This window comes from Bos mutus, unplaced genomic scaffold, assembly GCF_027580195.1.
Source record: "Bos mutus isolate GX-2022 unplaced genomic scaffold, NWIPB_WYAK_1.1 CTG207, whole genome shotgun sequence".
NCBI lineage: Eukaryota > Metazoa > Chordata > Mammalia > Artiodactyla > Bovidae > Bos > Bos mutus.
Window position 1 is genome coordinate 145999 of NW_027219526.1, and position 27953 is coordinate 173951.

Sequence of the window (27953 nt, forward strand, 5' to 3'; positions counted from 1 at the left end):
CCACCCCACCTAAGTATATGTCATGGGTGAGTCTAAACACATCTAACAACAGATGCTTGAAAAAAATTGACATAAAATAAGGTTTGTCTCTGTTCTTATTTTTAAAAACATTGCTGGCAATTTTGGTAACTTACATGCGAATTTTGGGATCAAAATCTGTGGCAACAGTGTCAGGATTTTCATCTTTAAAGCAAAGAATTTGTAGACGAACCAAGCAGCGACATGACCTCTGAAATGTAAACCCCCCAAACTCACAGACAGCCGGCGTCCCCACTGCAGTCTGCTGCTCACCTCCAGGGCAGAAGGTGGAGGGCGCAGAGCGAGCATGGGCAGACCTGTGCCCGAGCGACGCCGGCAGCAGGCGGGGGAGAGCGCCGGCCACGCTCACCACATGCGCAGTCTACAGCATGTGGCACAAAGTCAGCGGAGAGAGGAGCACCCGTCGTGAGGCAGAGCAAAGCCTGGAGCAGCAGTCCACGTGGACATGCGGCTGGAGGGCTGCACCCCAGGCCCAGAGGCCGCGGCTCCACACAGGATGCTCACTGCTGGGGCGGCTTGCACAGCCCAGCCGCTCGCCCTGCTGCCCCTGTGAGGGGCCAGGGCACCAGCACGCTGGGGACTCAGGGCGCCTGGTGGAGGCGGCCGTGCAGACCTGGCGTGTGGGATCCGGGACGCATGGACGTACGGGGCCTGAGCCTAAAAGCGCTGAGAGACCGACAAGAGACTACAGATGGGCAGGAGCTCAGGATCAGGACTGCGAGCCAGAGGCCACAGGGTGGGTCCGCACATTCCGAGAAAGGGTCTCGCCTGCAGCACCGGAGCGGAGTGGCCCTGGAGGGGCCCTGTCACCAGGCCCTGACTGGATCCTGTGCCAAACCCAAAGGAAGCCCCTGGCAAGCTCAAGCATCGTGGCTGCCATGCTCGTCTGACCCACAGAACAAAGGCCGTTCCCTGGGGACCATTCGCTTGCCTGGGGGTCGAGGCCCAGGGTGCACTCCCCACACACTTGCGAGCCGGTGGCCGCAGGGATGCCCCTCCCCCAGCCAGCGTCCTGAGCTGGCTCCCCACATCCGGTATTGGCCTGTGCGGGGAGTGGCTTCCCTGCTTTGAGGGAGGACCTGAGGCCCCGTCCACCCCATCCTGGCCCTGTCGCAGGGAGTGCGGTGACAGGCCGCAGTCCAGGGCCATCACTGCGCCAGGCCTCAGCAGAGCCCCTGGGCAAGTGTGCTCACGCCAGTACCTTAACCAGCTTCACAAGCTCCGGGGCAACCCGGGCAGGAGGCGGCTACCTGCCTGGCCCTGGTGCGCAGACGGGCTGCCAGCAAGGCTGGCCCACAGGCGCGCACCTCAGCCTCGTGGGAACTCGGTTCCTCTCTCCTCGGCAAGGCCCAGTGGCTTCTCTCAAGTCTGCTGGCTGCTGTCGGCCTGCTGTTCCTGCCGGGTCCACCCGAGACCCCACAATGAACCCCACTGGGAGGAAGACAGGAGAGAGTGAGTGCGGCCACGGGCACCGTGGCAGCAGACGTGCAGGGAGGGCTGCAGGCGGGACAGCAGCTGCCACAGGCGAGGTCAGCCCCCGCTGGGACGCAGCAGCACAGACGCTGACAGCGAGGCCCCGAGCAGGGCCCTCCGCCCGCCCACGCCCCGCCCGGGCCTCAGGTCTTCACACCCGCGCAGCCTGCAACGACCGGACCAGGACTCTGGGGAGCCAGGTACCAGACAGACAAACGTGCCTCTGACCTTCCTGCTGGAGACGAGGTGCAGCCCGGGCACCACAAAGGGCCGCACCGCGCAGGAGCAAGCAGGCACCCTGCCAGGCCAGAGCCTGCACTGGGCGGACACCGAGCTCCTCTCATCTCTACAGTCACGTCAGAGGCAAAGCATTGGGGCGCGACCGAGTCCACCAACAGGACACACAGCATGCACACACACGCCAACTCACTCGTGCACGCACACTCATGCAAAGCACGTGAGCCCCTGCCTGTGTCCCCAGCAGCTGGGAATATACAACAGTAACTACAGCACAGAGAAGACAAGCCTGAGGCCTCCGTGGCCACGTGGGGGCTGCATTACGCAGCAGCTCACAGCACAGACACGCAGGCCCCCCCCCGTCCCAACAAGGCGGGCACAGGTCAGACGGAACCCAACTCTCCGGGGCTCCCTGGTCAAAGCCAAGATCACTTGGAGGATGGCACTGCAGGCTGCGTGCGTGGCTGCCGTCTCCGTGGACAGGGCCACCCTCAGGAGAGACGCGGCCCGGACCCAGTGTGTACAGTCTCCCACATACGCCCTCCAGCACGAGGGCAGAAAAGTGGTGACGCCTGAGCTCGCGTGGGGGCCAGCAGACGCTGAGCACGCACGCTCACCCGGCCGTAAGTGCGGGCTCTGCACGTCTGGAAGCAGGTCTGCACCCAAGGCTTCAAAACTTGCACAGCAGAGAACCCGCGTGCCTGTGCACCCTCAACTCACTTGGCAACGGACTGGATGACTTTGGAGGAGGTGTCCTTGATGTTGGTGAAGAGGCGCTCGGTGCCCCCACGCAGAATGTCCAGGAACCCGCCATAGGGCTGCTCGTACTCAGCGACCACCAGACCTGCAAGCAGAGAGAGACCTGTGCAGAGCTCCGGGCGCCGCAGCGGCCTGCGTGTCCCTCCACTGGGGCCAGGCGTCCCCCACACGGCCACCTGTGCTCCACGCCCCGGCACGGGAACGAAGTGGGTAGAAGTGAGCCCAGAGCAAGACCTGGGTGCGTCAGTAGGCCAGAGCCTCTGGGTGCGTGAGGCTGTTCCCACATCCCAGACATTCACTCAACTCACTCCCACTGCCTGCTGGGCACCAACAGGACCCCGCCTCTGACGAACACACGCTGGAGCCCAGCGGGGGTGACCAGGCTGGGACACAAGGTACGAACACGCCCAGAGACGGAGGCTGCAGGTGCGTGGGGAGGGGAGGGGGCAGGAGCAGGGCTGTGTGCGGCACAGGAAGGCCCTGAGACCAGCGTCCAGGGCGCAGCTGCACCCCGGTCGTGAACGCATAAGTCGGGCTGAGGACAGGAAGGAGGGTCCACACGCTCCCGTGCGGGGGGCCTGCGGCCTCTGGATCGGGTGGCAACGCATGTGTGACACCTACGCCAACCCTTTGCCCCGCACCTCGTACACATGTGGGGTGCCTGTCCAGGCACCTCGAGGTGGCCCCCAACACTGCACCCCAGGGAGGCAGCTGAGCCAGAGCCACACTAGTGGACAAGGAGCCAGGACACGGGCCAGCCAGCTGCCAGTATCAGCCCTGGAGGCGATGAGTTGCAACATGACCCCGACAGTGAGGTGGGGATGGCCCTGGAGACACGGGGCAGAGGCGTGTCTGGAACCTTCCAGGCCAGCTGCACTCAGGGCTGGCTGCACCGGCCCCCAGAACCCCCAGGCTAACTACCAGATCAAGAGCAACCCTCTCAGCAAACACGTCTGAGCTGTGAGCCAAGTCCACTGGCCTCCGGCCCACCGCCAGACCCACCTCCCCACCCGAGGCCACCTCATGGTGAGCAGACGCTGCCCCTGTGGGCCCCACACAGCCGCTCTACTCCCTCACACACCACCTCCGGGGTCACCCCCAGGGTCACTGCGGGCTGGCCTGAAGGCACACCCGCATCTCACTGGGCAGGGGCCACGTGCGCCGGAGACCTGTGTGGCTGCCCAGTCCCCCAGGGGCCCGAGGCTGAGGCAGCCCAAATGCAGGCCCCCCAGAGCCCCTCGGGCGAGGCTGGGGCTCGAAGGACCCAGGCTGCCCGATGGCAGGGAGGGGGTGGACAGAGGGGCCCGGCCTCTGGCCCCCTCGCCGGTCCTGAGCCTCACCAAAGGGCAGCCCTGCTGAGTCTTAGGGCAGCTCAGGACCCGTGAACCAGGGTCCCAGGGATACTCACTGCTGCCCGTGGAGCCGGGAGGGGCCGCGTGCCCGTAGCCTCCGTTCTGCTCCAGGAGCTGGAAAGGTGCAAACTCAGGTCAGGCCAGGCGCTTGGGACACGTCACCCAGGGTCCACCCTCTTCCACCTGGCTCACTACAGAACCACCAAGGACCCCCCCAGGGTCTCGACGAGTCCTGGACCCCAGGGCTGATCCTTGGGGCCGCCGAGGCACATGGCTCTGTTCACAACACAGGCAGTAGCCGTGAACCCACCCCAGCCACCAAGGCTGCAGGCCCTGCCGTCGACAGGACACAGCACGGGGACCCGTGGAGGCTCGAGCAGGATGACCGCCACGAAGTGCAGCCACAGAGCACAGTGCGGGTCCCGTGGGCTGAGCCCGAGGCCACACCAGCTGCCATCCTAACACCACAACCGCCCTGGAGACACGAGGCACCCCGTGACGGGCCCAGACGAGCCCACTCGAGAGCAGGCCTCACGCTCACCCGCCCAGAGCAACTGCAGCTCCGTGTCCACTCTCTACAAGCTACCCAACGCTTCCTTTGAAGCCTGTTGTAGAGTTTCAAAGAGCATTTTTGCTTTCAGGTTAACGTCACATTAGACTTAAGAAACACTGTATTATGGTCTCTGTGGTACGTGATGCTCTGAGAGTGGTCAGTGATAAATGGAATGCTCTAAACAGTCTTAAAAATAACACCCACGAAGCGTCAGGCACACGTGTCTTAGCTCAACTGTGTCATTTACTCAGAAATCAGAAACTTCATTTTGTTGTTTCATCAGCTTCCTGAAGACACGGAGCACCTCCTGGTAGGACTGCAGGCTCCACACCACCTCGGAAGCTGCAGGGAATGTGCTCCGAGGCTACAGGCCCGGGCCGCGGGGAACGTGCTCAGAGGCGCCAGGCCCGGGCCACAGGGAACGTGCTCAGAGGCGCCGGGCCCGGGCCGCGGCACACAGAGCCTCTGACTCTCCTGATCCCTTCCCCATGGGCTCCTGCTTATCCATCAGCCCAGCCTCCTGCCTGGTGCTTTCCTGGTCTGAGTCCACCGGGGCTGGTGCGCCCACGCTGCCCCAAGGACCTGCTGACTTCTCTCCCACAAGGCCTTAGGCAGTGGGTGTAGGGATGGGCTGCTGTCTGGCCCACGGGTCCCTGGCTCTAGATACACTGAGAGCAGCATGTGCTCGTGAGCCCCAGCGGAAGAGGCCTGTGTCCTTCCCTGGGCACTTCTGCCCTCCTTGTGGAGCATCCTCGGGGGCACACGCAGGCTGGCTGCCCCTGGATCTTGGGCCCAAACACCACCCTAGACTTGAACCACCCAGGTGCCCAGGTTCTCTGGAAAGACCACGGGGCAGCCCAGGCCGACCTGCCTCAGCAACCCTCTCCTCCTCGCTGCTGGCCTCTCTGAACCTCACCTGCTCTGAACCTCTGAGCCCCGCCCCGGGCTCTGTCTCCCGGCTCCAGGAACCCCACAGCATGGCACACTGCCCCTGAGGCGACCCCGGGGGCTCCTCCCTCCGCGAGAGCCGAGTGGAGCCGGACCCCCTGGCTCTAAAGCGACACAGACAGCGTCATCGCGAGCGGCACGTAGAGGCCCACCTCAGTGATGGGTGACTTGGGGTTCACGTTGCGGGCGGCCGCGATCTCCTGGAGCTGGTTGACCAGCTCGGTGACGGACAGCCGCTCCTCCGGGTTGACCTTGAGCATGGAACCTACGGCAGAGAGAGAGCTCATCCTAAGGGCGGCCGGGCTGGGGCCCCGGGCAAGCAGCACCCCCTGCTCTGCAGGGCAGGGGGCCCTGGAGGCCCGTGTCTTGCTTACACTACTGATTTTAAAAGCAAGCAGGGAAGGACGATGTGAAGAACAAGATCAGCAGAAGCTGCCACTCAGGACACGTGCTCAGGTGGGGTGTGCTGCGCTGGGACTTACGGATGAGGCTGTGGAACACGGAGTACCGCGTGTCGTCAGCAGGGATCGCGTACTTCCCGTTGACGATGCGAAGCTTCGCTCCGTCCTCAAAGGGGTGCTGCCCGAAGCAGAGCAGGTACAGGATGCAGCCCAGGGCCTGTGGAGACACAGAGGCCTGCCGGCTCTGTCCGGCCATGCCTTGCCCGCTGGCCATGGTCCACATTCACGGGGCGCAGAGACCAGCCAGGTCAGCGCAGCCAACAAAGCCCAACCCTCCGTTCTCTGATGAGGTCCTTTCGAGACACCAAGCTCCTACCCCAGGGTGGGATCTATCTGCCAAGTGGCCGTTCTGAGGGCGAGTGGCAGGGCCTCCTCTGGGCTCGAGCTGAGCGCCAGGACGAGTCAGGGGCTGCCAACCCTGCACCCAAACGTCAGTGTCCCCTCCCTGCCTCCAGCACGGCACCTGCCACAGGAGGACAGGGAACCCAGACTGTCCAGCACGGTGAGGGGCAAGTGGGGCCCAGACCAGGCCAAGGCCCGCCTTCCAGCTCATGCATGCGGTCCTTGGGCTGGGACAGGCTGAGGGTGTCCACTTGGGGTCGACCAGCTCACGCATGTCCACCAGTCTCCACTCACCAGCACAGGGTTCCCCCCCAACGGCAGTGCCGCGGGTCGCGGGCCTGATGGGCCTGGATGGGAGCCCTGAGGGGGGGGTTCAGGGCCCCCGAGTGCTGCTCTCAGGGCACCAGGGAGGCCACAGGGCACCCCGGATGGGCAGGAGCAGTGCTCCCCGAGCTCCAAGCCCTCATGCTGAACCAAGGGATCAGCAGACACCTGCTCAGTCAGGCCCCGCTCAGCGTGCACAGGGCCACCCTACGCCGACGGGACGTGTCTTAGACGACGGGCCTGACCTCCTCCTGAGACCCTGGGCCTCGGGCCCACTCACGGCTCCGGCATCACCAGGTCAGTGCACAGCTGCAAGGCCATCCGGAAGGCCCAGCGCTGGCCACGAAGACTGTGGCTCTGTGAACCCTGGCTGACAAAGGGGCTCGGACCATGTGAGCTCAGGTCCAGGCATGCAGGAATGCCCTGTCTTGGGCTGGGCCTAGGCAACACCGGCCTCCACCCCTCAGCACCCTGCCGTCAGCGCCTGTCCACTAACAGCGTCACAAGGGCCGCAGAAGAGGAGAAAGAACCACCAGAGGAAAGGAAGAGCCAAGGAAGAGGAAGGGAAGCCGAGGGCCGGGCGGCCGCAGCCTCACCCAGGGCCCCGGGGGCCAGTCAGGCTGCCCAGGGACACAGGCCAGCTATCTTACCCAGATGTCCTGCTTCTCGCCAATCGGAAAGTTTGAGTACAAGTCCACAATTTCCGGCGTCCTGTACATGGGAGTCGTGTTCCTGGTGATCTAGAGAGGAGAATGTGTCAGAGGAAAAGGCACAGGCCCGTCACAGCTGCTGTGGCAATCCCGGGCCACAGGGCCTGGCGCCGGTCAGGAGGCCTGGCCGGGGCGGTCACACAAGGCTCTGCACGGGGGCCCCGGAGCGTGCTGAGCACACGGGACCAGCACCATGTACGCGAAGAATCGGCAACCGCGACAGCACTGCCCAGGGGTCCTCGTGAACCACCGACAGCGGAGGAGGGTGCGTGGCAGGCAGGGGTCGCAAGGCTTCAGGACCTGCTCCAGGCGCTATGACCCGGAGCCCCAGGGCAAGCTACAGACCAGCCCCAGGGCTCACTGCCCACCCGCAGGCAGAGGACGCGTCTGCGGCTCTGAGACGCGGGTGCTCCCCAGGGAGCGTGAAGAGCGGCGACGGGGAGTAGGCGCTGCCTGTGGTGGCCCTGCCTGCTCGTCTCGAGCTGCTCTCTGCCACTGCGCGTTCTGGGGCCGCGTCTGCGAGCTCGTGCACCCAGCACGAGAGCACAGTGTGAGTATGCAGACGGCCGCCCGGCCTGGGGGCGTCTGTGCCCACTCAGTGGCACCTGCTGTTCACACGGGCTTGAACTCACCCACCAGTCTCCCGGGGGGCTCCTGTGGTTAACTGCCAAACCACCCTGAAGACAAGTTTTTACGTGATGCTTTAAAGCGCCACGTTTGGGATGACTAAAGCCCTGCAGATGGACGGAGGTGACGGTTGCACTTCGACGTGGATGTACGCAGGGCCACTGGACTGCATGCTTAAAAACGGTTACGGTGGGAAATTTTATGCTGCATGCTTTGCTACATCAAGAGAAAAACAAGGCAAGAGCCAGCCGGGGCAGGCACGGTCAGCGGTGGTGTCCCGGCAGCCACACTCACCTCCTCCTCCACCAGGGCCCGGCGCTGGGCGCTCCAGCTGTAGTCTGGGTAGTGTGAGATGGTCGTGGCACTGCCGAAGTCGCACAGCTTGATGGTCCCCTGGTTACTAAGCAGTAAGTTTTCAACCTACAAAGTTCAGGAGACGGTCTGTGAGGCCGGGCTGCAGGCTGCGCTATGGACAGCACGGAGCCAGGCTGGCAGGGCCCGAAGGGCAGACTGGCCGGGGGTCTTCTGGGCAAAGGGGACACTCCTTTCTGACCAAAATCGGTGTGTGTACCTTAAAATGGGACATTCAGATAAACAAAGTTAAAATCCACCACAGATCAAACATAACCTAGTAATGTAGGATACATACAATAAGAACCCTTAGAAAACTTAAAAGATGAAAAAAATTAACATACCATTTAAACGTCACCGACATTAATAACTGAGGAAGAAACCCAACAGAAGATACAGAGAAGACCTCTTATTCAGAAACTGTGAATAAATGAGACCTTAAATCCGCATCAAACAGGGACCGGGACTCTCCTCCCAAGAGGAGGGCACAGACCTGCCCGCAGCTTGGGCCCCGGGCCCCACCACCAGCCCACTCGCCACGGGGGCTCTACTCCTCCGCTGCCTGGGAAGAATCAGGAGACCAGCACTCCACGACCCAGGTCAGAGCACCTTTACCAACCCAGCAGCCAGGACGTCTCCAGCCTGTCAGCCCCTCTCTCGGAGCGGGAGTCACGGCAACTTCAACCAGAAGCCGACACTCTGAGCCGAACACTCACAGGCCAGCCTCGCTTCCCTGCGCTTCTCACACAGGCAGGTCTGTGCCAGCCCCACGTCCTTAAGTCTGTAGGCGCCTTTTCCCAACAGCACCTGCTCACTGTGTGTTTGTCTCCGTGTCCCGTCCAATAATCCTTGAAACGCTTCAGATGTCTCGCCGTTATCGTGTTGTTGGATCTGTGATCAACGGCCTTTGATGTTACTGTGAGACCCACTGAAGGGCTCCAATGACGGTCAGCATTTTCAGCAATCAAGTATTTTTAATTGAAAAGATGGACACTGTCTTTCGGGCATAACGTGCCGCACGTTAACAGACCCCAGAGTAGTAGGAACGTGACTAAGAGGCGCTGGGAACCAGGGTGCCTGCACGGCTCGCTTTGCGGGGTCCCGGCTCGGGAAGAGACACCAAGAGCTGCCAAGAGCCGCGCGGGCCGGGGGACCCGCTCTGGTACAGAGGCCAGGGAGCAGCAAGGTTGGGCACTGAAGACCCTCAGGAGGAGTCGAGACGACTCACACCAAACGTAAGGGACACCTGAGGGAGTGAGAGAGCAGCCACAGGAGTGCGGTCTGCCGGGCCAGCGCAGACACGGGATTGCCAGACAGGACACCGGGTCCCCCCGGACGGGGCGAGGCAGGAACCCGCGCCAGGAGCAAAGGCAGCCGAACACACACCCCCCACCAGGGGCCGGCCACGCGCAGGCACAGGGGCCGTGGTGGGGTGTCCATCGCAGAGACAGCCTCCAGCACCCAGGAACGAGGGTGTCCTGGGACAGGGGCCACCACGGTGTGGAGAGGGGGCACGGAGGGCCAGGCCCAGCACCGAGATGGAAGGGGCTGAAATCATGACGCCGAGCATACAGGCTGTGGGGCTCCACTCGCATGATGGCCGGTGGGACACCAGGAACCCCATACTGAAGAGGGCACACAGCCGTGACAGCCGGGGACGCGCACCGGGCCTGACACTCGCACCCGGGGTTCCCGGGTCCTTCCTGCCCCTCCACGGAGCACTACTCCAAGACCCCCGTGGACACACCACAGGGAGCTCGTGAGGGGGTCCCCACACGGTACCAGCAGCCGTGGACCCAGCACACAGGCACTGAGCAGTCCACCCCAGGCCGAGCTGTCATCCTTCAAGCTTTTCACCTTCCTGAGCCACAGAGGAGCCCGCCACCTCCCGAGGACCTCCCAGTGCTGGGGCGTTCCCAAGGTTCAAGATGCCCCAAGAGGAAACGGGAAAGCTGGCCACAGGCTGGATGTGCAGGAAGCAAACGGAGGTTCCTGGCAGGAAGGGGCGTATCTGGGGTCTGCTTTTAGCAAGTCGGGCCGGGGAGGGCAGAGGGGGCTGCCGCCACCCTGAGCCGTGGGGAGAGTCGGGCCTGGCTTCGTGGGTGCCGGGTATTGTTAAAGTGAAGCCAGAGACCACGGGAAACACCTGTAGCGTGTTCCACTTAAAAAACACTGTTGTAAGAATATACAAAAACCAACCAATAGACAATAGAAAAAAGGCAAAAGACACCCAGTTAACTAAAGAGTAAGGACTCTGATGAGTATAAACACACAAAAGCACACATCGTCAAACCAGAAACCCAGTCATGACCACGAAGGCCCCTCCCCGCCACTGGCGGCACCAGGAAGAAAAGAGCAGCCTCCGTGTGCACCCAGGCGCACGGCGGCCCCGCAGGAAGCGCTCCCGCTCGGTGCCCAGCAGCAGGCGGGCAGCATGCCTGCCCAGAGCAGCCCAGGGGACGTCACCTCCTCTCGGCTCCACGCAGGGGTTGCGCCCATGACCGTCCACACCCTCACCCGCAGATGACAGCACTCAGCTGGGGATAGGAGGGCTGCCGGGCAGCGGGGCGCGGGCTGAGCGCGCGGGCCCCACATGCGGCAAGCAGGGCAGGCGGGGCCGCACCTTGAGGTCCCTGTGGATGATGGGCGGCTTCTGTCTGTGCATGTGCTGCACCGCCCGGCACGTCTGGTAGAAGATCTTCAGAACGGTGTCGCACGAGAGCGGACCTTTCGATTCAACTTTTTTTAAAAATTCCACCAGCTGCCCTAAAAGAGAATCAAACTCACATCACCAGGGAACTGCCGAAGCCGAGCGCCCGGGCCTGCTGCCCTCCTGCACCCGCCGTGGTGCTGCCCTGCCCTCTGGCCAGCACCCAGTTGGGGTTACAGAGCCCTGGAGGAGAAGTCTGCCCCGCAGCAGCAGAGGCCTCCGACCACGGAGCCTTCGTGATGCAGCCACCACAGGGACCATGACCCGAACGTGCACGTCCTGGCAGACACCTCTGGAGAAACGCCGCTGAGCCTCCTTAGGTAACAGCGGTCCTTGGCTGTTCGCCTGACATCTCAGTGGATACGCCCTCCGTGTGGCACAGAAAGGGTGGCCAGGCTCTGGGCCCCACCCCAGGCTGTCCCCCGAGGGGTCCCCACCTCAAGGCGCTCCTTCCTGTCTGGTACAGCGACCTAAGTCCTGCTGGAACTGGCTGGAGCCCGGGGCCGCCGGCCCTCTCCACAGGGGCTCCCTCCGCAACCATGTGCTGTCCTCGCTGGGCCAGCTTCCCAGGAGCCACACTCACCTGCCTTGGTACCCTGACCCTGCTCTTGCCCCGAACATCCCAAAGCCTCCTCTGAGAGCCCCGCCTGCACACCCCCGTCCAGGGCCCCAGGCTGCCTCCGCTCCCGGAGGTGACCTCCGCACGTTATGGGACCCCTGGCCCCACTCGACGTGGAACCAAAGGGCAGTACCACACAGCCACAAGGCCCGTGACCGGCACTCTCCCCACCCCCGTGCAACCCCAGTCCCGCCCCCAGGACACCTCCCGGGGGCGCATGTGAACATGCGGGGTGCGGATGCAGCAGGCTTGCAGGCAGCAGCCTGCTTTATAAGCTCACACGTTATGCTGTCTTCAGTTACCAGGCATCTCTTTCTTGCAGGTGAAAGACAGTGATGCCAACCACCAGTTAGCTGAAGAACCAAGTGCCTGACCGAGCTGAGCGCCCTACCGCACTGTGAGCACCCAGGAGCGGTGCCTGCAGCATGGCCAGCGCCGGACAGGATGCCACACACCAGTGCCCACGGGAGCCCAGGTGCCCACGCTGCTGGGACAAAAGCACCCTGCACCCCGGGCCCTGGGTTCTCCACCTGGGATGGGGTCCCGGTCCCCTCCACTCAGGGTGGGGATCCTGTACTCCTCCTGTCTGTGGTCCCCAAGACAGCCCCCCAGCAACCACCGCATCCCATTTCTGCTCTTCTTTGCAGAAGGACGCCCGCACTCACAGCCCCCGCCCTCGTCCTGGGACACTCCTCTGGAGGCTGTGACCCCTCAGGGTGCCTTCCTCCCTCCCTTCCGGGGAGCCCCTGCCTCAGTCTCCCCGCTCTCCCCTGGCCTCGCGGCAGCCCCACGCACTACCAGTGGCGGATGGACAAGCAGAGCATCTGGCAGCCCCTGCCCGAGCTCCAGGCCCTCTGGCCAGTCCTCTGCGCCTGCCGGGCCTCAGAAGTGCTGCCCAGCTCCAAGAGCTGTCTTGCCCACACGGGCCCAGCACAGGGCAGAGGTTCAGTGGGGGGATGAGAGGAGCCCGACCTTCCAGGCGGGGACCCTGCTTCTGCCATCAACAGAAGCCTCACCTCTCCTGGGGAGCTGGGCACCACTGCCCGCCCACTTGCCCACTCTGCCCCAAGAAGTTGTGAGAAAGCACCGGCTCCCCGCTGCTGTCAGTGGACAGAAGTCTTCCTCTCAGAGCACAGCAAGAGTGACCGCCTTGAGCTGGCAAGGGCGCAGGCCCACCTCTGCGGCCCCGCCCACCCCGCCCACTTCTGGCCACGGCTGCTGGCTGCTTCCTGCTGCCTGACCCCGAGGGCACAGCTGCCTCTCCGCAGCCCCAGCTCTGCTCTCAGCCAGGCACGGGGGGTGTAGGGGGTGCAGCCACTCAGAGAGCTCCCGCCAGACGGAGCCACTCTCTCCCTGACAACCACCGCGTCTCCGGAGAGGAGACCCCAGGAGCCGTCCCGCCTGCTGGGTGGTGCCCAGCCGCAGGCACCTCACCTCTGCAGAGCTCCATGAGCAGCAGGAACTCCGCCTGCCCAGTGTCCGACTCCTCTTTTCCTATCGATGCTGCAGAACAAAACTGGACAATGTTTGGGTGGCCTGAAAGTTTTTTCTGCAGGTGTCTCGTTAAAGGAGAATGCGTAAGTCTGCATATTTAAAAACAAATATATACATGATATTAAGACACAGAAGCCAGAACACTAACTCCAACTAAGGACAATTTGAGTGCATGACCACAAAAACAGCATGGGGAGCAGGTGGAAGGCAGCCAGGAGGACAGGAAGACACGGGACACAAGGGAAGGGAAGGTGCTGAAAAAGCCCCCCCCCCGCCCCCCTGCCGGCCACACACCTGGCCAGGGGCTGGGTGGGGTAGCAGGTAGAGGGTGTGGCGCAGGTGAGGCTGAAGGAGGCCACAGGAAGCCCAGCGCGGTGAGGACCCTCAGGCCCGGGGCCTGGCAGGCTCACAGTGGACAGAGGTTCGAGATGGAGAACAGATTCTGACAGCAAAGGGCGAGACCCCAGTTCCAGGGGCACGCATGTGGGAATGGAGAGCCAAGCCAAACAAGCCCGCCGATCCAGGCTCCATGCAAGGACGCCCAGGGCCCCTGCCCTCTGGGAAGGGTGAAGGCACCAGGGGGCTGCTCAGAGGACAACACGGAGCCCACGGGAGCCAGGGCTGGCAGGGAGCTGAGGACAGAACCACTGGCTGGGAGTCGGGCACCACATGAGGTCACTGGGCAAGCAGCAGGGCGGAGGCAGGGAGCTGCCCACCCCAGCTTGAGACCTCTTGGCAGGAATGACACTACTGCTCCCAATGCTGTACATCTCTTACCATTACTCTCAGAGTAAAGAACAAGGAAGAAAACTCCTTCCTACTAGACACGGGCTACGGGCAAGTCCAATGAAGCAAACACAGAGAGGGCGTCACTGGGCAGCGGGCAGCCGAGGGCAGCCACAGCTGGTGGTGGGCCTCCCGGCGGGCCCGGCTCGGGCTCAGTCCCTGGAAAAGGATACCATGAAACACACTTCCTGAATGATGGCTCTGTTCTTCTCCTCTTCGTTGGACAGCAGTCTCTGTAGCGGGAAACAGTGGAGAGGCAGGATTAAGGGCCTCACCTGTCTGCTCTCACCGAGCACAGAGCATCTAAGGGCTGCCCCCGCCTGACTGTGTGTTACCATCTGACCCACAGAGAAACCTGCCAGGTTAGAGGGCCTCAGAAATGGTCCTTTGTGATCCAAGGACGTAAGAAAAACTAAAAGCAGGAGGCTTCTCACCCAACAGGCTGGAGGAAAATGAGAGATGTGGGTCTACTTCGGGGCCCCGGAGACCGAGCGCCCCAGCCCAGCCACACCCCAAGATGGCCACTGCCGCTGAGGCCAAACAGGCCGCCTGAGAGTCTCAGGACAGACCACGGGGCGCAGGCAGCAGCCCACCCGAGAGCCCGGCTCACAGACCCACTGTGCACGTGCCACTTCACACGGCTGCTTTCACACGCCTGGTATGCCTGGAACCCTTACTCTGGCAGCTCTGACTCCCCTCCTCTGGCCTCCCCAAAGCTGAAACCCACAGCTTTCAAGTCCTCTGAGACTGCAGAAGAAACAAGTTTAACAAACAGACCCAGACTGTAAAAAAGAAACATCAACTAAAGGGGTGGGGATAAACCTCTGGAAACAGTGTCACTTAGAGATTTATTTCCTTTAAAACACAGGAAAACCCACAAAACCTTTGTCCCCTTTATTACCTTCAATGCATACTCTCTGCCACTTCCCAGATCTTGAGCTTCATACACAAACGCAAACCCTCCTGAAAATTAGAAAAACAGATATCAGTTTTATTTAACATTTAGCTTTAAAAATACCTTGACTGAGAAAGGTACAAACTGGACTGTGGCCAGCAGCCTGTGTCCCGCCGTGATGGCAGCCCTGGCTTACGTGACCGCCTTCTACACACCCTGTTCACAGGCAGAGACCAGGGCAAGAAAATCAACACAGTCGACGCCAGTTCTCTGGAAACAAGTGCCTCGTGTCACACACGCGTGGAGGAGACGACTCCTGACAGAAGGTTAACTCCACGTAAAACAAAACGTTAGCAAACCAAACCCAACGATGACAAGGAAGGGTGACACGTCACAACCAAGCGCAGCGGGTCTGACCGGCGCCTCCCACCGCTTCTAGTCCGAGTTCTCGGTCTTTTCTGGCTTCCTACAGGGAGAGATTCACCACGCAACTTAAAACTCTCAGCAAACAGGAGCAGAAGGACAGTGCCTCAGCCTGCTGAGGGCGTCTCTGGAAGCCCCTCCGCAACACCACACTCAGGGTGGGGGCCTGACGCTTCCCTCCAAGACCAGGGCAAGGCAGGCATCAGGACTGTCCTCACCACTGCCATTCAGTACCACGCTGGAAGCGCTGGCCAGTGCGATCAGACGAGAGAAGAGATAAAAGGCATCCAGACTGAAAAGAGACAACAAACAACGTGACTGTCTACGTAGACAAGCTGATACCTACTCCTTCCAGCTACTATCAGTAATAACTGAGTTTAGGAAGGTTGTGGGATGTAAAAAAAAGTCAACCATTTTGACAAACCCTACGTTAGCCAAACAGTATGATCCATAAATGAAAAATATGATAAATGGACTTCATTAAAGATGGGTTTTTACTGGTTTTTGGAAACACTGTTGAGAGCTTGAAAAGATAAGTCCCTAACTGGACTTCGCAAATCACACATCTGGCAAAGGACCTCTATCCAGAAAATACACAGAAAATCCAAAGTTCAGTTCAACAGCATTTTAAGGGGCAAAATATATGAAAAGACGCTCAACCAAGATAAACAGACGGCCAGTAACCACATGAAAAAATGTCATTATCCACCAGGGATAAGCACGTTTAAACCACAAGGGCACTACGATACACCTATTAGAGCATCTAGAAATTGTAAAACCAACCTACCAAATACTGATTGAGGTGTGGAGCAACTGCATGCTTATACAGTGCCCACAGGAATTCAGAACGGTATCATGATTTTGGAAGACACTTTGCAGAGTTCTTCAAAAGCTAAACACACACCAACTCTACAGCTCGGCCATCACATTGTGAGTATTTACCCACGAAAAATAAAGGCACACGTCCTCACGAAGACTCGTACATGCATGTTCATAGCAGCCCCAGCGGGAAGAACCCGTGTCCGTCAACGGCGAGTGGATGGAGCGGCCGTCCTCACGTGGCCGGATGCGCTGCTGCTCACACGCAGCAGCAGGACTGCGAGCAGCCGCGCTGAGGAGCGGCAGGCAGGAAAGGAGCACGCACGCAACTTCACGCACGGGAGGCCGAGTGAGCAGAGCAACCACAGTAGCAGAGAGCAGAGGAGCAGTGGCCCGGGGGGAGGAACCGCGGGGGCGCTGGCTTTGCTCACCACCTTCACAGTGACAGCTGTAGACGCACATGCACACACACTTACGCACACACAGGACATACAGTGCTGTGACATGCGTGCAGTCACTCTGCCACTTTTATTTCAACACAGCTGCTAGAGCATGAAGTAAGTCCATGTAAAAACAGATGAAAAGAAATAAATGAAAATCCAGAAAACAGAAACAGGAAGACAGATGGCTTCCACTGGCGAATTCTATCTAACATCTAAGTGAAGGAAGTACAGCAACCTTCCACGAAGTCTGTGCCAAGAGGGGAGAACAGTTCCCAGAGTCTTTTTTGAGGCAGAGAAAACAATACGCACACAATTACAGATCAAAATCACTCATTAACAGAGAAACCAGAAATGATCAGAAAACACTAGGAGTAATTGCAGCAAGGACAGTATGCTATGGCCACCCAGGAGTGCAAGGCTAACAGTCACTGTGTACACACTGTGGTACACACACCGTGTACACACACTATGATACACACTCTGTGTACACCTGTACACACACTGTGTACACACTCTGTGTACACACCGTACACAGGGAGGGCAGGCACCTCGACAGACACCGAGAAAGCTTCCGCCCACATGCAAAACGCCGTCATGATCCTTCAAAACAGTAACATTTTAAAAAATGTTCATATAACTAGGAATTGAAGCAGAAACTTCTTCAATCTAAGAAATGGCAACCACGAAAAACTAAGAGCTAACACAGGACTGAAAGGTCCTCTCTCAGATCCAGAACAAAGCAAGGGTTTCTCCTGTTCTCAGAACTGTAATACATTTCATCGGTGAGCCTAACAGTGCAAAAAAGCTAGAAAAATAAAGACCGGAAGAGCTAAGACTGCTTTTACTTGCAGACGGTAAGACTGTGCAGCAAACACTCCTAAGGACTCCACCAGAAACGCCCAGGACAGAAGGGCGACCTCCGCTGCAGCCAGACCGACACCACCGCGCCTCCTCAGCCACCAGGCCCATGACTGCCGGGGCCACGCCCTGGCCGCAGCCCTGCAGGGCCCGGCCCGACTGGCCCGCGCCTCACTCCCCTGACTCGCCCCGCACGCCCCCCACGCCGTTTCTCCTCCCCAGCATCCTCTGATACCTGGTTCTATCTGGATACTTCTTCACTGTCTCTCCCACTAGGCTGTGAGCTCGAAGCACAAATGTTGTCCAAGTTGTCGGCATCTCCATCACAGGCACCCAGGACAGTGTCTGGTGGGTAACCAGAACAGTGTGCTGAGCAAACCAGATCACTACGACAAACTCTTCAGAGATGAAAACACAGTCACTTATATTTAACACCCCACAGCAAGATTACGCACGGTGTGAACGCAGCACACGCAGCGGAAGTACAAAGACGAGCAGGAAGGGCGTGCACTAGTTCACGGCGCTGGCTGCCTCTAGAGAGACAGAAACGCAGCGGGGGCAGGGAGTCAGCGGAGCCTTTACAGCATCTGTGCTGCTTCACTGTCTAGAAAAGCTCTGGAACCAAAGATGACCTTTTTAAAGTTGCTGGTGGTGGTTAAGTCGTGTCCGACTCTTTGAACCCCACAGGCTGTAGCCCGCCAGGCTCCTCTGTCCATGGGATTCTCCAGGCAAGAACACTGGAGTGGGTCGCCATTTCCTTCTCCAGGGGATCTTTCCCACCCAGGAATCGAACCCGGGTCTCCCACATTGCAGGCAGATTCTTTATCAACTGGGTTACGAGGAATCCATTTTCAAACTAGTGTTTATTAATCCTGGAGCAGGGACAAAGGCGTCTGCTCTGTTGTTGCTCTTTCTACTTTTCTGCATTTAAAACATTTTTCCTAACCAAAAAAAAAGTTCAAATTTTGTATAGCTGCAGTACTGAAGGCTGTGTGGTACTGGTGGAGGCAAAGACGGCAGATCAATGGACAAACGAGAAAAGCCCTGGAAACGGAGCCACACAAATATGCCCAAATTGCAAAAGCAGTTTCCGAAGGACGGTATTTTCAACTGGACGACTCCAGGCAAAATAAAGAGCTTCGTGTAAATAAAAATCTTATTTTTATCACACTATCGTGTAAATAAAAACCTTACATGATAACTCAGAGCATAAAGTCTCAAACCACGAGACAGCACAGGAGAGAATCCTGGAGATGCACAGCTCAGCAAAGTTTTCAGACCAGGCAGCGAGAGCAGGATTCAGGAGGGAAAAGCGACAGAACAGACTTCATCAAAGTTAGAGCCTCTGATCCACAACAGACCCTGTTCAGACGCCAGAGACAAGCAGCCTGAGAGGAAACACTTGGCAACCACACTGGAGAGAGGACTCAAGAAGCTCTCAAAATTCAACAATGAAAGATGACTGGAAAAGAGGCAGAGGACACAGAGACATTTCACCTGTGAGCGCGTTTAGGGAAACGCAGACTAAAGCCTCAATGAGACGTCACTACGCACCTGCCAGAATGACCACCAAACACAACACGAAACGCTGGCAGGGACGCAGAGAAACGGAGCCCTTTTCGCAGCAGACTCAACTGCGTCCCCCCAGAAGTCACGAGTTGAAGCCCTAACCCCAACGTGGCTGTATCTGGAGACAGGGTGTGCAGGGAGGTGACTGGCGTTCAATGAGGTCAGAAGGTGGGGTCCCGATGCAACAGGACTGGGGTCCTGAGAGTAAGGGGAGTGAGAACAGCCAAGGGGAGAGAGCTCCCAGGCGCCTGCCCGCTCCCTGACCTCAGGCTGCAGCCTGCGGCAGCCGAGCACAAGCAGGCGCCCCTGCTCCAACGGGCGAGTGCAGACAGCGTGGAGCTCTGCAGACAGCGCACAGCTCTACAGACAGGCAGGCAGCTCTCTAAAAACGAGGCGCCAACTGCCACGTGACCAGCCCCTGCGCACCTATTCCAGAAAGATGAACACAGCCACACAGTGACCTGCACGTGGATGCTTACAGCAGCTTTATTTCAAATAATCAAAAAACCTGGAAACAACGCAGATGCCCTTTAGTGGGAGAAAAGTTGAGCGAACTATGGTGTATCCACACCATGGACTGCTCTGCAGAGACAAAATAAGTTAGGACATAGCAACGTGGACGGTCCCCCGAGAATCCTACGGGGTGAAAGAAGCCAGTTCTGAGAGGCCGCACGTGACCCCGTTTACACAGAACTCTCCAGAGGACAAAGGACAGAGGGGGCAGGCCGACGCTCTCCAAGGGTCCACAGGGATCCCCATGGGGATGGACACTTCAAATCCTAGCTGTAACCACAGTTTTTCTAGACACTGCCACCAGGCAGTGTGCCTAGACCTGTCTGCATCTTTTCTTTCAACTCCACGTAAGTCTACAATGACCTCAAAAGGAAAAGTTTTTAAAAAATAGAAACACTAGCACATAAGACACATAAAGGGATACCGTGCTGGGCACCGCTGAGACGGCTGTGACTGGGTATGTTCCGGACGAAGCACAAGCTGGAGTCAAGACTGCCGGGAGAAACATCAATAACCTCAGATATGCAGGTGACACCACCCTCATGGCAGAAAGTGAAGCGGAACTAAAGAGCCTCTTGATGGAGGTGAAAGAGGAGAGTGAAAAAGCTGGCTTAAAGCTCAACATTCAGAAAACTAAGATCAGGGCATCCAGTCCCATCACTTCATGGCAAATAAATGGGGAAACAGTGGAAACAGTAAAAGACTTTATTTTGGGGGGCTCCAAAATCACTGCAGATGACGACTGCAGCCATGAAATTAAAAGACGCTTCCTCCTTGAGAAAAAAGCTATGACCAACCTAGACAGCATATTAAAAAGCAGAGACATTACTTTGCTGACCAAGGTCCATCTAGTCAAAGCTATGGTTTTTCCAGTAGTCATGTATGGATGTGAGAATTGGACTATAAAGAAAGCTGAGCGCCGAAGAATTGATGCTTTTGAACTGTGGTGTTGGAGAAGACTCTTCAGAGTCCCCTGGACTACAAAGAGTTCCAACCAGTCAATCCTGAAGGAGATCAGCCCTGAATACTCACTGAAAGGACTGATGCTGAGCTGAAGCTCCAACACTTTGGCCATCTGATGTGAAGAACTGCCTCACTGGAAAAGACCCTGATGCTGGGAAAGATGGAAGACAGGAGGAGAAGGGGACAACAGAGGATGAGATGGTTGGATGGCATCACCGACTCAATGGACATGAGTCTGAGTAAACTGCAGGAGTCGGTGATGGACAGGGAGGCCTGGCGTGCTGCAGTCCATGGGGTCGCAAACAGTCGGAGACGACTGAGCAACTGAACTGATGTTCTGGAATCAGGAAACAGCTTACCTTCTCTTCCCCACACACGTGTGTGTCTCTGTGTATGTGTGTTATATAAAAACCGGACTTGGATCTAGAATACATACTCCCAGGTTTATCCATGAGTAGTCATGAAATTCTCATTATACCACAGTTAAAAAAAAAAAAAATACTCCCACAACTCCTGCCCGCCCCCAAAAAATGGAAAAAAGATTTTAAGAAACATTTCACACACAAAAAGATACACAAGTGGCTAATTATTGGGTGAAAAAATGTTCAACATAGTGCCATGGAGAGGATGCAGATTCAGCCACTGCACGCCCCGGAGAACGGGTATAATCAGGACAATCACACACTGGGGAGGCCGCGGGGCAGGAGGTGGCAGAGCCCCAGTGGAGAGCGTGTGGCTGTTTCATGTAAAGTCAACCCTCCGTCCGACTAGAAGCCCACAACCCACTCCCGGGCATTTTACACAAAAGAACGGAAACCACGTGCACGCGAGCACACAGTGGACTGTCCTCGCGAGCTCCATTTACGCCAGTCCCAGGCAGGAAACACACCAAGGTCCACAGCGGGAGAGGGAACCGAGCTCCAGACTCTCGAGGCCGCCACGGCCCACACCGAGAGGCCGAAGCCACCCGCACCGCCTGCTCTGCGGGGGCCACCGGCTTCCTCCATTCACTGGAGCCTCAGGCTCCCCTGCTACTGGGCACCCTGCCGCCTACGCCAACTGTCTTGCTGTATCTCAGTGTTTCCTGAACCCAGGACGGGCAAGGTGTGAGCAGGGAAGCTGGAAGAAAAGTCCAGGAGCGGCAGGAACAAGAGACACGTTTATTCTCTCTGGGCTGGCCTCAGTGCAGACGAAAGGGCTGGGTGGGGCTTATATATGCTTATAATCCAAAAGGAGCCCGTGGCCAAACGGGCGCATCGTGACACGCGTATCATGACGCGTGTGTGCACCTCCTTACGTGATCCCGGCTGCTGTATAACCACGTATTTACAAAACATGGGGCGAGAGGCTGACCCCACCATCCTGGTTAAGTTTAAGTTGCTCTTTCCCTACACCAGCTAAAATGAGGAGGGGGGGGCGGGTGGAATCTGGGGGGGCCTCCGAGGCAGCAGGTGACCGTCCCTCCCACAGCGCAGGGTCACAGACAGGGGCCAGGGGAGGTGGGGCCCGCTGGTGGGACAGCAAGCCCCAGGCCGGGTGGCGCCGCAGCACGGGAAGCAGATCAGGTGACCTTGACACGCTTTCTCAGCACTGCTGCTGAGAAGCAGACACTTCCATGGAGCAGAATTCCAAGAGCCCCACTACACACACGCTCATCACCCCCCTGCAGGGATGCAGGGATAGGCACGCTCACGCAGACAGGGGGCCCTGGAGGGGAGCAGGCCCAGAGAGCAGGAGGAGGAGCGGGCCTCCCCGCGGAGTCCCGCCCAGGGTGACCTCCCTGGCCCCCAGGCGTCTGCAGACGTGTGCTGGGGAAGGACCGCAGGCCTCGCAGCGCAGCGGCCTCTGCACTGGGCTCCCGGCCGCCCCCAGCGACCCCGCGCCAGCAGCTGCTTTTACCAGGAGTTCCTCTGGACACCACTTCCTGCAGGACACACCTGAGACGGACCCACGCCTTCCCTCGGACCAAAGCCTCTCGTGGGCTCCCGCCCGACTCTACCGTCACCCCTGGTGGCCTGGCAAGTTCCCAACAACCCTGAGCTCAGCACCGCCACTGTGACCACCCCACGCAGCCAGGACCCCACAAGTGCTGCCGTGGGGGTCACTACTGTTTTATGCTGGGCACTATCGCCACAATTAAAGGCTGACCTTAAAGCCACCAACATGACAGGGGTAGGGCCAGCTGAGAGGGACATGAGACGGGGGCCACTGCATCCTGAGGGCCACAAGTGGCCGCCTGGGCCCACAGCCCTGCGGTGGAGACCTGGCTGTGTGCTCTGCAAGGTCTAGGGAAGAAACATCCACTTGGAACCCTCCCTGGCAGAGAAGGGTCCCCGCACTCAGGCCTCCAGGTCCAGTGTCAAGGACAAAGACAGAGGGATGACAAGACCCCAGCGTTCAAGCGAGAAGACAAGAGCTACAAGACTGGTGAGCTATGGGGCTCAGGGCTCAGTCACGCTTCCCAAGAGGAAAGGGGGGGTCCACAGGGCCCGCCACGCCCCCCAGGCACCACGCGGCAGGGCCCTGCAGAGGGCCAGTCCTCTCCATCACACCCAGCTCAGTCCACAGCACACACCACCCCCGTGCCCTCCTGCAGTCAGGACAGGCCCCGTGGATGCCCCTCATCGCTCAGCGGCGCCCGTGACGCCGCGGACGCGCAGTAGTGTGCCTGTGTGCGTGTCAGTCGCTCAGTCGCGTCCGACCCTCTGTGACCCCGTGGACTATAGCTCACCAGGCTCCTCTGTCCACAGAATTCTCCAGGCAAGAACACTGGAGTGGACTGCCATTCCCTCCTCCAGGGGATCTTCCTGACCCAGGGATCGAACCTGGGTCTCCTGCACTGTGAGCAGATTCTTTACGGTCTGAGCCACCAGAGAAGCCCATTTGTTCTTAAAAAGTGAAAATTTAGAACAAACTCTGAAAAGCTATCTAGCTCCACAGTTCTACCCAGCAACCCATTTCAGGCCATCAACTGCAAAAGCTACGAAAACCCATGTTCTCCCTAAATCATTCGAGAGCAAAACCTGATGAGAAACTCAGCTGGGGCAACCCTGACATGAACTGATATGAGGCTATTTGAAGACCTAATTATACATCAGCTTGGCTCAGAGGGTAAAGCGTCTGCCCGCAACACAGGAGACCTGGGTTCGATCCCTGGGTCGAGAAGACATAATGGAGAAGGAAAAGGCAACCCACTCCAGTACTCTTGCCTGGAAAATCATTTGAGAGCAAAACCTGATGAGAAACTCAGCTGGGGCAACCCTGACATGAACTGATATGAGGCTATTTAAAGACCTAATTACCCCACAGTGAGAATACTTACTTAATTACAGGAGTGTTAAACATGAGTACATTTGATGGCGCGATTGTTTCCCAACTCTCAGCGCTGTATCCCAGGACCTACAGGCTACATTCTACCTTTCTAGAACCTGAAACATTCTGCCACTGTCCACACAGGTGCCCAGGAGTCTTGAGGTGCCCTCTCCGTGTTTATGGAAGAAGCCCACGCCCTCAGGCTGCTATTGTATGTGAAGGACTTCAGACCGGTCTCCTACTGGCCCAGTTCAGAAACAGCTTCACGAGCCTCACAAGCCCTAGGCTACCACTCCAGCTTAAGGGCAGGAAATCCACGGCTCCTGACCTGCTGGGAGAACGAAGGAACACGTGCTGCACAGCCAGGGCACTCGCTCTCCCAGTTCTTCATCCTGGGGGTCAAGCCACCAGCAGGACTTCCTCTCTCCCTGAGCCACCTCCCCAACCCTCCCCCAGGCCCCCTGCTCCGCCAGCCCTGCAGCTGAGCCCACTGTCTACCCACCAGGGTAGACACTTTGTTGACCTCTGGTCATCAGAGCGTGTGTCTCACCCGAACTTCCACAAGGTAGAAACCATGTACTGTGCACTGCGAATTTCTTAAAGAATCAAAACACTTGCCTGGTGTTTTCAGAATAAATGAACTGATGGGGGGGGGGGGGGACACTTCTCATTACTAGATACACTGGCCTCTGCTTCGAAAAGAAGAGCCTGAGGTTTTCTCACCCAGTCACACCCAAAATCTGTTTCTGACAGTGGAGAAATACTGTGTGGTGGTGCTCTGGCCTTAGTGCCACCTGAGGACTTTAGGAAGGAGGGCCCCAGAACAGTCAGCACTCCCCAGCTCAAACTGAGCACAGGTGGCAGCAAGGCTGCGAAATCAGGGGGGTACCTCCGGCTTCAGCACCGGCCCCAAAGCCACGCGTTCAGCTGCTAAGTGCCACGGCTAAGGGAATCTTCCTGGCCAGACAAAGGAGCAAAATCTGGCCGAGGGAGCAGGGCTGCGCCAACAGGGGCGAGAAACTCTGCGTGAAGTAAAGAGGACATTCAGGAAGCCAGAGAGGGCACGCGGAAGTACCAAAGACGGCCCTGCCCGGCCTGCCAAGCAAGGTCCGCAGCGGTCACACCTGTTGGCTCGTCCTGTGGAAACTCGCCTGGGGTCTCAGACGGAGGTCGGGGAGAGGAACGCTCAGGGGCGAAGAGGCAGCGCGGCTGGCGGACACCGCACAGTGTGTACCCGCACCTGAGGCGGCCAGGACTACAGCCACCCACGCCCGAGCTCCTGGCAGCCAGGGGGCCGGCCCTGCGTCCGCCGACCCACCGTGGCCCTCGGAGCGAGAGGGGCCACGGCTTCGCCTGCCCCCGCCGCACCGCCCGCCTGCAGACTCCAGCCTCCAGCCGCGGGGGTCCCGCCCGCCGGGCCAGCCTCCGCCCGGGCCGGGGGTCGGCCCACACCCGCCGGCGAGACTGCCACGGCCCGGCCCGGCCCGACCCCGAGCCTCCGACACGGAAGAGCCCGACCAGCGGCCGGCCTCCTCCCCCGCAGTCGCCGCCCGACCGGCCGCGGCCGCCCTCACCTTCGGCCAGGACCCGGCGCACCCGCAGCCGCAGCTCGCCCATCTCCACCGTCTGCCCCACGAAGTCCGTCTGGTCGCGGCCGGCCGCGCCCCCCAGGGAGCCCGGGCCCGCCAGGAAGTCGAGCGCGGACTGCAGCAGCGACATGGCGGCGGCCCGCGGCGGGCGCCGGCCCGAGGGCTCGGGGTCCGCGCGCGTCCGGGTCCGCTCGGCAACCGCCGCTCGCGAGCCGCACCAGCTTCCGCCCGACGCCGCGACGCAGGCGCGGGGGGCGCGACCCGCCCGGAAGAGCGCCGGCGCAGCACTTCCGCCGCGCCGGGGCCGCGCGTGCGCGGCGCCGCGGCCTCAGCGGACTTCCGGGTCACGCGCCTGCGGACCTCGGTGGGGCTTCCGGGTCGCGCGCCTGCTGGTTGAGGCGCCCGACCCTCGGAGGTGTCGCCCCCGGCCTGGCGCGCCCAACCGTCCCCGCTTGGCCGTTTCCGCGGAAGCTGGCGCTCGGGAGTTCCCGGGGCCTGGCTGCGCAGCGGGAGCTGCGGGCTGTGTGCGCGGAGCGCCAGGGCGCTGGCAATGTCCATCTTTTTTAGTTGCTCCCACTAAAGACCTGAAAAGCTCAGTTTTAGAAACCGAGATTGGTAGCTTCTGTAGAAAAAAGTCAGATCTGGCGGCACTGGACCCAGACTCCCGGGTGTCACCCACCACCTAGAGCTGCCCCGCAGGTAAGACAGCATCGCTCGCCTGGCCCCTGGGCCGCTTCCTGGTCCCGGCGCGGGGCCCTGGAGCCGGATCCCCAGACAGCATCGTCACCCGCCCGGAGCTTCACCGAGATGTCTCTCCAGACAGGCTAGTGTGTGTTATCCTTGTAATAAAGCAGGTTAGTGCGTACAGGGCTTTACTGCTTGCCACATCCTTTTATAAGTGTTCGCCTTAGTGACCCTGGAGCATCTCGGAGAACTCCCACCCCACCCCACCCCGCCTTTGAGGTGACAAAACGTGCTCCGCAGTGGCATTACACGGCCAGCTGGCCGGGGTCTGCTGGGTACAGTTAGTGATCCAGCTTGAAGTCCACACAAGTCACACGGCTTCTCCAGCCAGTGTTCGCCTGCTAAATGGAATACAAGGGTTGGGGGCTCAGGAAGGAGTCAGGCTGTGTTTGGGTGTCCCTAGCATATAGATGGCAGCTGAAGAGAGCCCTGAGGGGGACACGGTGGTTTTAGAAAGAGGATGCGGTCCTCAGAGGGGAGGAACAGCCAAGGAAGCAGGAATAAAACTAAGAGCATTGCATCCCAGGGCCACAGGAAGATGGGGGGAAGGAAGGGAGGGTAATGAGAAGTGACACATACCCCTTTAAAAGTAGGGAAAAGAGTGAAAGCTGTATGTTGGACTTAGCAACAATGAGATCTTTGGTGACCTTGCCAAGAATAACATTGTTTCATTGCAAAGCTCCCTTTAACCTAAGGGGAGGAGCATAGAAAGGAAGACAGATGGTAAGTGGAGGTAACTCAGTGCCTTGGCTGGAGTGATGGTGGGGACTGGGCAGCCTGCAGCCGCTAGCAGGGGCGGGGCAGGTGCCCAGGGCTCCCGTAGAAGGTGGGAGGGGATGATGTTCAGAGCATAGGGAAGCATTTGCTTTGGAAAATCGCTTCTCCTCGTAAAAGGAAATGGAGGAAGGTGTAGTACCTTTGTATGTCTGTTGGAATTAAAGTGAAGGAATTCTCTAATGACTTCTCTTCTTACTGTGAATAAGGAGAAGAAAACATCCACTGAAATTGAGAAGGGAGCTAAGATTGAAACAGTGCGAAAAAGATCTAAAGTAGCTTTTGTGGGAGACCTAGTGAATCACAGAGGAAAGCGTGATGTTGCCCAGGGTGTGTTTGAGTTCAGAGGATGTGGGTTGTGCTGGTGTAACCTACAACCAGGTGCAGATTTCTAGACAGTGTGACTCCCTTGGGGACGAGAGTTTGTTCAGACTTTGTATTTCATGTTGCTGGAGCGCTTTTGATACTCATGCTGCCTGAGGAGCTGCAGTAGCACCATCTTAATCCAGTTCTGTGTCTCTGGACCACATCCCTCCTGGACTCGTAGCCCTGTGTTCTGAGGCGGCTCACCTCACATATGCACGCCTAAGGCTGCGTGCACAGTCTTTGTCACCAAACCTGTCCCTCTAGTAGATTTCATAACAAAGACTACAATCAGAAGTTAGAAAGATTTAATAATGATGAATGGGTAAATTCATCAGAACATGTAACAATCCTCAACAGTTCTGTCTCTGATAATAAAACTTCAAAATACATGAAGCAAAAACTAGTAGTTCTGCAAGGAGAGAGAGACAAACCCGCAGCTGTAGTTGGAAATTTCAATACTACTTTCTCAGGTAATGACAGAACAAATACCCAGAAAATGACCAAGGATGTGGCAGAGTTGAGTGATACCATCAACCAACTGGATTTAATGGGCATTTGTAGGATACACATTATCAAATATATAAGCAACATTTACCAAGATGTTTCATGTTCTGGGCAAATATGTTCCCTGACTACTATGGAATAAGCTAGAAATTAATAGCATGTATCTGGAAAATCATCCAAATATTTAAAAACCTGTTGACTCACTTGTACATTACCCATATATTAAAGGAGAAATCAAAAGGGAAATTAAAATTGTACACTGAACGGAAAAAATGAAAATGCAGCATTTCAAAAGTTGTCTCAAATCATTCATCTTAATAAACTAGAGAACTAAGAGTGAATGAAACTCTTAGGTACAAAAAGGGAAATGATAAGTATTAGAGCAGAAATAAAGGA

General features: G+C 58.4%; 1 protein-coding gene across 3 annotated transcripts in view; it reads right to left on the reverse strand.

Moving 5' to 3' along the window:
* GAK (cyclin G associated kinase) overlaps positions 1 to 25412 on the reverse strand; it is a 48037-nt gene extending 22625 nt beyond the window's left edge. For 2 of the 3 annotated variants that reach the window (XM_070366766.1, XM_070366765.1), the window contains exons 1-11: positions 25155 to 25412; positions 14687 to 14748; positions 13959 to 14018; positions 12940 to 13054; positions 10800 to 10942; positions 8120 to 8245; positions 7139 to 7228; positions 5844 to 5979; positions 5514 to 5626; positions 3917 to 3974; positions 2470 to 2593 (exon numbers count right to left, since the gene is read on the reverse strand). In XM_070366766.1, the coding sequence (XP_070222867.1) occupies positions 2470 to 2593; positions 3917 to 3974; positions 5514 to 5626; positions 5844 to 5979; positions 7139 to 7228; positions 8120 to 8245; positions 10800 to 10942; positions 12940 to 13054; positions 13959 to 14018; positions 14687 to 14748; positions 25155 to 25299 (1172 nt within the window). In that variant the 5' untranslated portion in view covers positions 25300 to 25412. Of the gene's footprint in view, positions 1 to 2469; positions 2594 to 3916; positions 3975 to 5513; positions 5627 to 5843; positions 5980 to 7138; positions 7229 to 8119; positions 8246 to 10799; positions 10943 to 12939; positions 13055 to 13958; positions 14019 to 14686; positions 14749 to 17458; positions 17480 to 25154 lie in introns of those variants that run through there. The other variant, XM_070366767.1, reaches the window with a different exon arrangement.
* Between the last annotated feature and the right edge of the window lie 2541 nt (positions 25413 to 27953).